This window comes from Camellia sinensis, chromosome 4, assembly GCF_055761805.1.
Source record: "Camellia sinensis isolate YWXY chromosome 4, ASM5576180v1, whole genome shotgun sequence".
Classification (NCBI taxonomy): domain Eukaryota; kingdom Viridiplantae; phylum Streptophyta; class Magnoliopsida; order Ericales; family Theaceae; genus Camellia; species Camellia sinensis.
This window is the reverse complement of record NC_138964.1, coordinates 113017915-113031800: the sequence shown is the minus strand read 5'-3', so window position 1 is coordinate 113031800 and position 13886 is coordinate 113017915. Positions and strand designations below refer to the sequence as shown.

Below are 13886 nucleotides of genomic sequence, written 5' to 3'. Positions count from 1 at the left end.
TTAAATATATTAAAAAAGAAAGAAAAAAGATTAAAGGTATATTTAGATAAAACCTTTATAAAAAAAAAAAAAAGAAGGTTGTTAACATTAAATATATTAAAAAAGAAAGAAAAAAGATTGAAGTTATATTTAACTTTTGTTGTGAACCTTAAAAAAAAAAAAAAAAAAAAATTGTTAACATTAAATATATTAAAAAAGAAAGAAAAAAGATTGAAGGTATATTTAGTTTTTGTTGTGAACCTTAAAAAAAAAAAAAAATTGTAAACATTAAATATATTAAAAAAGAAACAAAAAAGATTGAAGGTATATTTAGTTTTTGTTGTGAACCTTAAAAAAAAAAAAAAAATTGTTAACATTAAATATATTAAAAAAGAAAGAAAAAAGATTGAAGGTATATTTAGTTTTTGTTGTGAACCTTAAATAAAAAAAATACTCCCTCTGTCCCATAATATTAGTCCCTTATTCCATTTTTCATTGTCCCAAAATATTAGTCCCTCTTTAAAAATCAAGTACAAAAATAATATAAATTTCTCATTTTGCCCTTCTTTTAAATTCATAAATAATATAAAAAGTACAATTATGACATTGATATTCCCAAAAAAGTGTACTATCAAAGGGTAATTTTGGAAAATCAAATTTTTAAAAGTACAATAATTGTACTACCAAAAAAAGTTGAATTCCCCAAAAGGGACCATTATTTTAGGACGGAGGGAGTAATAATAATAAAAAAAAAGTGATTGTTAACATTAAATATAAAAAATAAAAATGGGGATTAAAGTGGATGGGGGAAAATCCATACCCATTAAGAAATGGGGAGGGTGATACCCATGGGGAATGGGGAATGGGGAATGAAGAAAATTTATTATAGGAGAATGGGGATGGAGAATTAATATCCACCCCATTACCCCCCATTGCCATCCCTACCAAAAATGAAGCCTTAAGCTCCAAGTCCTTCCAAGCTACGTCCTTGGTGGAGGCATATCATCAACACCTGAAAGTTGTTTTCTACATAGGTGTTGGCATGAGCTGTATTATTATTTCTATTAATATGTGTATACCCTTATAGTTAGGCAACAATCAAGGTGTGAGCTATATAGTTTCCTAATTTTAGGAGGATTGTGAGGATTGTAACACTATAAAGATACATATTCTTCTGAATGAGAAATATAAAAAAATATTCCCAAACATATGAATATGAATTTCTACATGGTATCATAGCAAAAAGTTAGATCCTAAAGCTCTCCTTGAAACCCTAGGAGTTCCAAAGCCGAAATTTGAATCCACAGCCTTTCCGACGTTGGAGTCCTACTGCACCATCCGTCTTCGTAAAATCGTAACTCGTAAACTAGAAGCCACATCGAATCAGATCCATCAGTATGATCAGAAATTGCTCTTGAATCGATTCAGCAAAGTCTCCATGCGTTGCTATACTCTATGATTCAATGGGTGATCAATCAATTGAAACAAAAATAGCAGTTGCTGCTCCCGAGGTTATTATCCAACAAGTTCACCAAGACAATTCTCTATTCCCCATCGGAATCACATTGGATGAGACCAATTATTCATTATGGTCTCAGCTTATAGAGATGTGTATCGGTGCTCGCAACAAAATCGGATATCTCACTGGAACAACTACAAAACCAGCGCATGGAGATGTCAATTATGATACATGGGTTGTTGAAAACAACAGGGTCAAAGGTTGGCTTATTGACTCAATGACCACATCATTGATGCAGCGTTTCGTTCAACTTCCCACGACCAAAGAGATATGGGAGGTGGCCTCAAAGACCTTCTATGATGGGTCTAATGAAACCCACTTATTCGAATTAAACCGGACATCCTTCTCTACCAAACAAAATGGTCGTCTTTTACCCACTTATTACAGTGAACTTGTTGCCATTTTTTAGGAAATTAATGACAGGACTGCGTCCCAAGCAGATACTGTTAAAGGAGTTACTAGGTTGCACTCAACAATGGCCAAACTTAGAGTCCACATATTCTTAAGTGGACTGAATTCTGATTTCAACCAAGTCCGTAGTGAAATCTTGCACAAAGATCCACCGCTTAACTTCGAAAGAAGTTATGCGTATGTCCGAAAAGATCACCAACAACGTCAGACAATGGGGGAATCACGTATGACTTCTAAGAGTTTGGTTATGGTTGCTACCCGAACTTGCCATGGTTTATCACCTGGATTCTTCAATTCCTTTTCAAAGTGTGGTAAACCTCAAACTCACGGCAAGAATGGAGGCCTGATGTGCACTTATTGTGGTGAAACAAGACACTCCAAACAACGATGCTACGAGATTATTGGCTATCCTGAGTGTTGGGATTTTACCAAAAAGCCCTGAAAGCAAGTAAAGCTGCTATGGCCACCACTGAGGCTGACTGTCCTTTGCCCACTGTTAAAATTAATACCATATTTACATTAGATACATTGGATACATTGCATGCATTGGATACATTGAGTTCGTACATTCTTTGTATTCATGTATTTTTATATTCATGTATTTTATATTTATTAAGTACATTGTCTAGATTATATTCATGTACCTAATTAATTACAAGGTTGTTTAGGTTCATGGATCTTATTCATTGAACTTATGTATAACTTTCTCTATATAAAAGGATGTAAACCTATGGGCAATATATATGAATCAATAAGTGATAAAAATTCAATACAAAATATAGTTCATTCTAAAGAGAGTTTTATCAAAAGCTAACATAAGTGGTATCAGAGCTTTGGTTGGGTCAAGAGCAAGCTGGGCGTAGAGATCGGATACGGGAAAACAAGTCCCGAAGAAGAACAAACCGACATCCATGGCAAATCCCATCAACCAAAATGTATTCACTCCTATCTTTAATGGTGAAAATTTTGATTTTTGGTATGTGAAAATGAGAACTATTTTTGTCTATACGGAGCTTTGGGATCTTGTTGAGAATGGGTTCGAGGAACCTGAAGATGAAGAAGCTTTGACAAATCCCCAAAAGAACCAATTAAAAGAGCAAAGGAAGAAGGATTCAAAGGCTCTCTCTTTTATTCAACAAGAAGTTTCAGAAGCAATCTTTTCAAGAATTATCAATGCAACAAAAGCGAAGGAGGCATGGGATATTCTTCAGAAAGAGTATAGAGGCAACTTGAAGGTAAGAACCATCAAACTTCAGTCATTGAAAAGAGATTTTGAAAATTTAAAGATGAAGGATATGGAATTGTTGAAGGATTATTTTTCTAGGGTTATGGAACTTGTAAACCAAATGAAAATTTATGGAGATAATATTACTAATCAAAGAGTTGTTGAGAAAATTTTGATAAGTTTGTCGGAGAAATACAATCCCATTGTTGTTGTCATTGAAGAAACTAAAGATCTTGCTGAGTTGAGTATTGAAGAATTGATGGGTTCAATTAAAACATTTGAGCAAAGGTTGAGTAGGCAATCTGAAAAGTCAATTGAAAGTGCCTTTCAATCCAAGCTCAATGTTAGTACCTCTAATTCCCAAGGAAGAGGAAGAGGAGCAGGAAGAAATGCAACCGGAAGAGTAAAGAGGAAGAGGAAGGTCTAATTTTCAAAGAAAGAAAAATGAAGAGTCCACTCAACAAAAGTGTGGAATTTGCAACCGAAGCAATCATGTTGATAAAGATTGTTGGTTTCGAGGAAAGCCAAAATGTTACAATTACAACAAATTTGGGCATGCCAAGAAGGATTGCCTAGTCAAGAGCACTCAACAAGCTAATTTTTCTGAGGAGCAAGAAAGTGAAGGGCACATGTTCTATGCTTGTCACAAGGCATCGAATCAAACCAAGGATGTATGGTTTCTCGATAGTGGATGTAGCAATCACATGACAGGAGATGAAAGCATTTTTTGTAAAAATGGATGCTTCCTCCAATCCTCAAGTAAAAATGGGGAATGGTGCCTTAGTCCAAACAAAAGGAAAAGGTACTATTGCTATAGAAACCAAGATGGGTACAAGATTCATTTTCGATGTTCTCTTAGTTCCAGACTTTGAGCAAAATTTGCTAAGTGTTGGACAACTTATGGAACGTGGATATCTTGTTCACTTTGAAGACGATTTTTGCAAAATTTTTGACATAGGGAGGAAAAGCCAAGTTGTAGCACAAATCAAGATGGAGAAGAATAGAAGTTTTCCTCTCATTTTTCGGTATAGCAAAAATGCGGCTTTGAAGATGGATGTGATTGATAATTCATGGCTTTGGCATAGAAGATTTGGGCACTTGAATTTTCAAAGCTTGAAGCATCTACAACAAAACAATATGGTTTTTGGGTTGCCAACCATTCATGAAGTGCAACATATTTGTGAAGGTTGTGCACTTGGAAAGCATCATCGGGAGTCATTTCCAAAGGAGAAAGCATGGAGAGCTAAAGCACCATTGGAGCTTGTCCATACCGATGTGTGCGGACCTATGGATACACCAACTCATGGAGGTAACAAATACTTTATTATCTTTGTTGATGATTTTACTAGAATGACTTGGGTGTATTTCATGAGACAAAAGAGTGAAGTTTTCTCTATCTTCAAGAAATTTCAAAATCTTATTGAAAGACAAAGTGGTTATTTGATGAGAGTACTGAGAAGTGATAGAGGCGGAGAATACAACTCAAATGAGTTTATGAAATTTTGTGAAGATATTGGAATGGAAAGGCAATTGACTGTTGGGTACACTCCACAACAAAATGATGTGGCGGAAAGAAAGAATAGAACCATAGAGGAGATGTCCAAGTCTATACTACATGAGAAGGGGCTACCCAAAACTTTTTGGGGTGAGGCCGTGTATATAGCAGTTTACTTGATGAATAGATGTCCTACAAACGCTCTTAAGGATAAAACTCCATTTGAAGCTTGGAGTGGAAGGAAACCATCGGTGAATCACTTGAAGGTGTTTGGTTCCATTTGTTATGCTCATGTTCCAAAAGAAGTGAGGCACAAGCTTGATGAAAATAGTAAGAAATGCATCTTTGTGGGTTATAGCTCAAAATCCAAAGGCTATAGACTCTTCAGTTTGGATCAAAAGAAGGTGATTATTTGTAGAGATGTTCACTTTGATGAGAAGGCGTCTTTTGATTGGAAGGAAAAGAAAGTCCAAGATCAAAGCATTACTTTCAATGAAGAATCGGAAAGTCAACAAGTTGAAGATGTTGCAACTCTTGAATCTCTACAAAGATTGTCACCAATTGCTAGTTCACAATCTTCTCCAAGTTCAAGTTCAAGTTCTTCATCTCCAAGTTCAACTCCAAGAAATATTAGGAGTCTTAGTGATGTGTATGCAAGATGCAATTTATGCATCGTTGAACCTGAAAATATTGAAGAGGCAATTAAAGATGAAGCATGGAAGAAAGCAATGGAAGATGAAATTCATGTGATAGAGAAGAACAAGACTTGGGAGTTAGTGGAGAAACCGAAAGAAAAAGAAATAATTGGTGTGAAGTGGATTTTCAAAACAAAGTTCAATCCGGATGGCTCTATTCAAAAGAACAAAGCAAGACTTGTGGCAAAAGGGTATTCACAACAACCTGGAATTGATTTCCAAGAAACTTTTGCTCCTGTGGCTCGACTTGATACAATTAGAGCTATCATTGCTTTGGCGGCTCAAAAGGGTTGGTTCTTGCACCAGCTTGATGTAAAGTCAGCATTTTTGAATGGGAAATTAGAAGAAGAAGTGTATGTTGATCAACCTCAAGGCTTTGTTGTCAAAGGCAAAGACATGTATGCTACAAGTTTATTGTCTCGGTTCATGCACAGTCCAAGCCAAATTCATTTTGGGGTTGCAAAAAGAGTGTTGAGATACATTCAAGGTACACTTGATTATGGAATTTTTTATGAGAAATTTCTTGATGCAAAGTTAATTGGATTTTGTGATAGTGATTGGGCCGGATGTGTTGATGATATGAGAAGCACTTCTGGGTATGCATTTTCTCTTGGATCGGGTGTAATTTCATGGTTATCCAAGAAACAACAAACTGTGGCACAATCATCTGCTGAAGCCGAATATATTTCAGCATCATTGGCAACTACACAAGCAATTTGGCTAAGAAGAATTTTGGATGATTTTGGTGAGAAGCAAGGTGAAGCTACTCCAATTATGCGTGATAATAAGTCTGCTATTGCTATGGCAAAGAATCCCGTCTACCATTCTTGTACCAAACACATTGCTATCAAACATCATTTCATTAGAGAAGCTGTGGAAGATGATGAGATTCAAATCAAGTATTGCAAGACTGAAGATCAAGTTGCGGACATCTTCACCAAAGCTCTACCAAGGGACAAATTTGAATTTTTTAGAGAAATGTTGGGTGTCACACAATATGGCATTAAAGGGGAGTGTTAAAATTAATGCCATATTTACATTAGATACATTGGATACATTGCATGCATTGGATACATTGAGTTCATACATTCTTTGTATTCATGTATTTTTATATTCATGTATTTTATATTTATTAAGTACTTTGTCTAGATTATATTCATGTACCTAATTAATTACAAGGTTGTTTAGGTTCATGGATCTTATTCATTAAACTTATGTATAACCTTCTCTATATAAAAGGATGTAAGCCTATGGGCAATATATATGAATCAATAAGTGATAAAAATTCAATACAAAATATAGTTCATTCTAAAGAGAGTTTTATCAAAAGCTAACACCCACTGCTACTGCTAATGTAGCCCACTTGGGTAATAATGGTAAGGCCTGCGTTTGTTCTGTAGACTTTAAGAATGGTTCATGGATTATTGATACAGGTGCATCTGATCGTATGACAAATAACCCACATCAGTTACAGTCCATCAAGTCATCATCTCAATCCATTATATCAGCTACTAATGGCAGTGCCTCACCAATCACTGGAGAAGGCCCTGTTACCTTATCTAATACACTCACCTTGGATATAGTCCTTGTTGTCCCATCTCTCTCATACAATCTGTTATATGTTAGTGAAATTACCCAAACTCTAGCTTGCATTGTGACGTTTTGGCCTTTTTTTGGCATTTTTCAGGACATTCTAACCTGATGGATTCTTGGCTATGGTGTTAGACGAGGCAATCTCTACTATTTGGATCTGAAAAATGGCGGGGCAAAGCAGATGGGATAGGCACAACTTACTAGTGGGGTGGACGCTACTAAAGCTACTGTTTGGATATGGCATTGGTGATTAGGGCATTTATCTTTTAGTTATCTTCAGAAAATATAACCACATTTGTTCTCGCGTGTTCATGATTCCGAATTCAAATGTCATATTTGTGAACTGGTTAAGAGCCATCGTATTTCTTGTTTACCCAATTTTAATAAAAGTTTCGCCTCTTTTATAGTTGCATCTTAGTCTGGTGCTTATTATTTTGTGACTTTTATTAATGAATGTACCCCCAATGACTTGGGTTTCACTTCTTCAGCACAAGAGTGATGTGCGGGCTATTTTTCAAGAGTTTTATAGTATGGTGGCCACTTAGTATCAAAAGCAAGGGTTCTTCAATCAGACAATGGCGGGGAATATATAAATGTTGTACTTGGACAATTCCTTAGTATCCATGGGATTCGCCACCGAAACTCTTATTCTGATACTCCACAACAGAATGGCCTCACTGAAAGAAAGAATATTAGATTATGGAAGGTGTCCATGCCTCTCAGTTTGGTATGAATCTGCCTTAATCCTATTGGGGCAAAGCTGTGAGATCCACGGGTTACCTTATTAACCGAACACCCTCACGTGTTATTGCTTTTCAGACTCCTCAACAAAAGTTTTGGTCCCTCTTGTCTGCTCCTTCATTACCTAATCTTGAACATCAGGTATTTGGGTGTGTTGCCTATGTTCACATTCTAAGGCATCAACTAGGGGTGTACGCGGTGCGGGTCGGTGCGGTTTGAGAGAAAAAATAGAAACTGTATGGCGGGTGGCGAATTGATAAAAGTGTCACTAGAATTTGCCATTTTCCTTATCAAAAACCGGTGGTTCGGTTGGCAAATAATGGCGGATTTGCCTTGGCGGTTCGGGCGGATTGGCGGTTTATAAAAAATATAATTCAAATTACAAAACTTAAATCAAAGAGTAAAAAAAAGGCGAGAGATACCGGGATGTTAAACATCTTGCGAAGCTTTCTTCTGATGCAGCAAGTGTAGCAACAACATGATAATATCAACGACTATGCCATCAGTTCATTACAAGCATCTGTGGAAGTTACAATGATCAAATACAATACATAAAATTAATATCATTCAGGGTTTACAATATATTAAAAATGTTTACTGTTGAAAAGTATTTAGATTGAAAAGCGAGCTGATGCAAGTTTGCAACATGACCAGAAAAAAAAAAAAAAAAAAAAGATTGAAAAGTGAATTGGAATCCAACTTTATTTTGGATTACTGACATCTTGAATTCCCCTCGAGCAGTAATGTAATACTATATTCTAAGGTATAGAACAACAAGCAAACTTAAGTAAAAAAGAATTTTTAGAATCTTATAAAACATGATTTAATAGCGGTGTGGGTCGGTGCGGTTTGGAAGAAAAATAGAAACCGGCGGATTGATAAAAGTGTCACTGGAATTTGCCATTTTTCTTACCAAAAATCGGCGGTTCAATTGGCAAATAATAACGAATTTGCCTTAGCGGTGCGGTTTTGGCGGTTTCGGCAGTATTATGCACACCCCTAGCATCAACGAAGTAAACTTGATCCTCGCACAACTAAGTGTGTCTTCGTTGGTTATGCAAAATTTCAGAAGGGGTATCGATACTATGATCCACAAACACATCAATTGTATGTGACCTTGGATCTTTCCTTTCATGAATCAGAACCTTATTACTCATGGGGAGCCTCTGAGCCTCCTCTTCAGGGAAAGAAACAAAATGTAGAGAACACTCAGGATGCGTACGATGCATTTATTGACAAAGCTTTGGAAAATAGATTAGAGGCAGAAAATAGTCTTGAGCACTCTTCTAAAGAAGTTTCTAATGAAAGTATACAACCGATCCATGATGGTAACAACAAACCCGAGGTGCTACTTGATGTGTTAAACATGTCTAAGGTACCAAATAAAGATGAAGAATTGCGAACTGATGAAGAATTACAAAATGAATTGTCGAATGAAGAATTGCAAAATGAATTGTCAAATGAAGAATTGCCCTTTTTTACACCATTTACTAAAGAATCAACCCAAAATGTTCTTCCTTGCGTAATTCAAAACACTCTACCTCATGAACTTAACTCGAATGATTACGCAAGGAACCTAGAACTCAGATACTCACAAAGGTCAAATAAGGGAGTCCCAAAAAGACAATATGAACCTAATGCCAAAGCCAAATCTAAATATCCGATTAGTAACCATGTGTCCACCCATAGATTGTTAGAATCATATGCACTTACTATTAATCAATTATCTTCTGTATCTATTCCTAGTAGTGTGCAAGATGCATTGGCTGACCCAAAGTGGACAAAGGCAATCACTGAAGAAACGGAGGCTCTGTAGAAGAATTCCACCTGGAAGCTTGTGCCAATACCTCAAGGAAAAAAAAACGGTTGGCTGTAAATGGGTGTTCACAGTTAAACTCAACGTGATGACAACATTGACAGATACAAAGCAAGGTTAGTTGTGAAAGGATATAGGCAGAAATACGATGTGGACTATCAAGAAACGTTTGCATCAGTAGCCAAGATCAACACCATTCGTGTTCTTATATCCTTAGCTGCTAATCTAGGATGGCCTCTACAACAATTCAATGTAAAAAATGTGTTTCTCAATGGGAATTTAGAGGAAGAGGTATACATGGATCTGCTACCGGTAGTGAAATGTAGTTTTCTGATACAGGCAAGGTTTGCAATTTAAGAAAATCACTATATGGGTTGAAACAATCACTGAGAGCTTGGTTTGGGAGATTCTCAAAATCAATGAAGGTGTTCGGTTATAAACAAAGTAACTCATATCACACTTTGTTTATAAAACACAAAGTAGGAAATGTGACAACATTCATTGTGTATTTTGATAACATGGTGGTAACAGGTGATGACAGAGTTGAAATGAAGAAATTACAAGAATACTTGGCTAAAGAATTCGAAATGAAGGATCTTGGTCAACTGAAGTACTTCTTGGGAATTGAGGTTGCGAGATCAAAGCAAGGAATTTCTTTATTACAAAGAAAATATGTTTTAGATCTTTTGACTGAAACTGGGATGCTTGACTGCAAACCAGCCGAAACACCTATGGAGATGAACCACAAGCTCGAGGAATATCCAGATCAGGTTCCAACTATAAGAGTTGTTATCAACTCTTGGTTGGAAGAATGATTTACCTGTCACACACAAGGCCTGATATTGCCTACGCAGTAAGCGTTGTAAGCTGATTTATGTATGCACCAAGTGAAGAACATATGAATATTGTGTATCGAATCTTGAGGTACTTAAAGACCTCTCCAGGAAGAGGATTATTGTTTGCTAAAAGCAATAGTCTTAATATTAAAGGGTAAACGGATGCTGATTGGGCAAGAGATCAAGCCACTAGGAGGTCTACATCTAGGTATTTCACATTTGTAAGAGGAAATTTGGTCACATGGAGGAGCAAGAAACAGAAGGTGGTAGCAAGATCAAGTGTCGAGGCAAAGTTCCGAGGTATGGCCCATGGTATATGTGAGTTATTATGGGTAAAACGTGTATTGGAGGAGTTAGGATTTAAACATCCAACGCCTATGAATTTACGTTGTGATAATAAGGCAGCAATTGAGATTGCACATAACCCAATACAACATGATCGTACTAAGCATGTGGAAGTTGATCACCATTTTATCAAGGAGAATCTCGACCAAAAGACTATATGGTTTCCATTTGTTAAATTAGAGGATCAATTGGTAGATACTCTCACAAAAGCTGTATCAAGAAGGGTATTTAACAACTCAATTGTCAAGTTGGGCATGATCAATACATATGCTCATGCCCAACTTGAGGGGGAGTGTTAGCATGAGCTATATTATTTCTATTAATATGTGTATACCCCTATAATTAGGCAAAAATCAAGGTGTGAGCTGTCTAGTTTCCTAATTTAGGAGGATTGTGAGGATTGTAACACTATAAAGATACATATTCTTCTGAATGAGAAATATAGGAAAATATTCCCAAACATATGAATATGAATTTTCTATAATAGGGTGAGTCATAGTCCAGTAGAGATAATCTAGCACAGTATATGGATATCACAAAATTATAAGGTGAATGCACATACATGCCATTTGTCAAACATTTCTCTTTTTCCATCTCAAAACAATGCAATGCCAAATTACAAATCAATTCATGAAAATAATCGATTTATAATAGAAAACAGGGCAGTAGAAACAACACACTAGGAATCTCTAGGTATGTGTCTGCCAATAGGCTATACAAGCATTACCAAAGCCATTTTACCGGTACTAACCGGAAGGATCGGCACCTAACCGCATGGGTTTCTGAACTTTCACCAAGGACACACAGGCCGACATAATAAAACTACAACCATACCCAGATTCACCAAGGTATTTATCCATTTTTTCTCAAAAATAAATACATTTACAATGTTCAATATAAAATGATGCTCAATGCACAATGTATGAGAAATTAGTTTCAATTTGACCTAATTGTCATGCAATATCTACAACAATCAAAACTATCATTCACCGATAGCCCAAAACAATTATTTATATTCAAAAGAAAATTTTCAATTAAAATATACAATTTCATCAATTACAAAGAGAGTGATACTACATATCCAACTTTACCATCATAATTAACATAAATATCGTTCCAATTTCACAATAGCCAACATCATTTTCCATTTCCCTTCACAATTCCAAATATCCAAAATCTAGAGCACATCCACTTTATTTTACAAAGTCAATTTCAAGAATAACTATCCACCATTATAACATATGTCACTCATAAATACATCCCCACAACCATTTTCAAGAATCTAATTAGAAAACCCCTCTTTTGATTTCAAATCCAAAATCTAGGTTTTTCCCAAAATGTCCCAAATCAATACCCTTTTTAAAGAAAAATAACTAAGTTAAAAATCATATAATAGAGTCAAAGAAATTCTTACCTCAAAGTAGAAGACGAGGAAACAAGGGTAGAACTTATTAGAGTCAAAAACACAAAATGCTCCGATTAAAATAAAGCCATGGACATGCTTAACATTTTTCTCCAAACGAGTAGGGTGAGAAAACTTACGGATTGAGAGTATTTGGAATTAGAGTTCAAGAACTAGCGAGAGAATAAAGATCTAGGATTTTTGAAGTGTTTACACACACACACACACACAGAGAGATGAAAAAGTAACTGAAAATGGCTTCTTTTCAGACTGATATACGCACAGACCGCTCGAGCACAAGAATAGTCGTTCGAGCGACAGACACAATAAGTGACACCACTCAAGTGACCAAAACCAGCACCCAATCGTACAATGACCCCTTCTTAGTAGTTTAGACTTGCAAAAGATCGCTTGCGTGCAAGAAAGACCGCTCGAGTACAGGAATGGTTGCTCGAGCGAACAAGCAAAATTCTAGGCAACAACTATTTGAGAAACTAACCTCCCAACCTATTTCAAATACAACCAAAACTCCCAATACCCAAACTCAACAAACAACAAGATGGAAATGAACTGAACAACAGTAAAATACATAGGTTCTTGGATCCAAAAGTAATAAATGGATCGAGTATAAACTAGAATTGCTACAGGCAACATCGCATAGGAGAGCGAGAGGACATAAGGTTTGGTTTTTGATTCACGTGTATATGATATATATATATATATACATATATACTTAGATAGTGTGGTCCTTTTATACAAGGTTGTCCTAATGGACAAAGAAAATCAATGCCTGAACCTCTATCCAACGAAAATTTAATTTTGAATTTTTGGCCCGAACATCTTAAGAAATTTATAATTTAAATTAACAAAATTAAAAACTCTAACTTTGGAGAGTTTATATATATATATATATATGGGTTCGTTTGGAAGTGGGTTGACTTTTTGACTTTTTTACTATTTTAGCCTGGGGTTAAAAAGTCTAGTTTGAGAAAAACTTTTTACCTTTTTTAACTTTTTGTGAGTGAAAGAATATAATGATTATGAGTTGAATGTGATATTTTGTTATATTAAACTAAAAATCCTATTTTGTCTCTTTTTTTTCTAACATAACTCCAAACTCAACCCAATCCGTCGTCAAAAAACCAATCATTTCATCGGAAAGCATAAAGTGAATAGTGTGGATGCCATTGAGAGCTAATAATGGAAATTACCAATCGAGTTAGATAACCATGTCTTGGCCGACCTTTGCTTTTTCACATTTAAAAATTTCAATCTACAGCAAAACCTTCACATGCGTTTCCACATCTCTATCATTTGGAAAATATCAGCGCAGCACGCTCTAGCCTCTTCTTTTGTTACCCATTCACACAATATGTCAAAAAAAAATTTCTATGTCTCTCCAATGAGTAATATTAATTTACGGTAAGGATTATAATAAAGTTTAGTTAATGGAAAATAAGATTTGTTTACTTGGATCTTTTGTAACTTTTTATTGACTTTTAATACTTCTTTTAATAATGTCACTATTACAATATTTTTTCTATCTGTACATTGTTCTCATATCATAGACTAATCATAATACATCATGCTCATTACTTTTCATCACTTGACACGAAATTATGAACCTTGATTACTTCATCAATTATAGAAATTATGAAACACTATCTGACCAAGTGCATGGAATAACAATGTGAACTACACCTTTGGGAGTTCAGTTTTCTAGTGTGTGGCTAAGGAAAAAAAGAAAAAGAAAAATGAAGAAGAGGAGCTTTCACTCATGACAGAGGAGAGAGTCCATTTTGATTGGTGTAGAATGATAAATTTTGAGT

The 13886-nt window shown here is 35.5% G+C and overlaps 1 protein-coding gene across 1 annotated transcript; it reads left to right on the top strand.

The window, feature by feature from the left end:
* Positions 1-1442: 1442 nt before the first annotated feature.
* On the top strand, positions 1443-2351 carry LOC145823980 (uncharacterized). The gene is made up of 2 exons (XM_082923559.1): positions 1443-1775; positions 1908-2351. The coding sequence occupies exons 1-2, from the start codon at positions 1443-1445 to the stop codon at positions 2349-2351; spliced, it is 777 nt and encodes a 258-aa protein (XP_082779685.1).
* The last annotated feature ends 11535 nt before the right edge of the window (positions 2352-13886 follow it).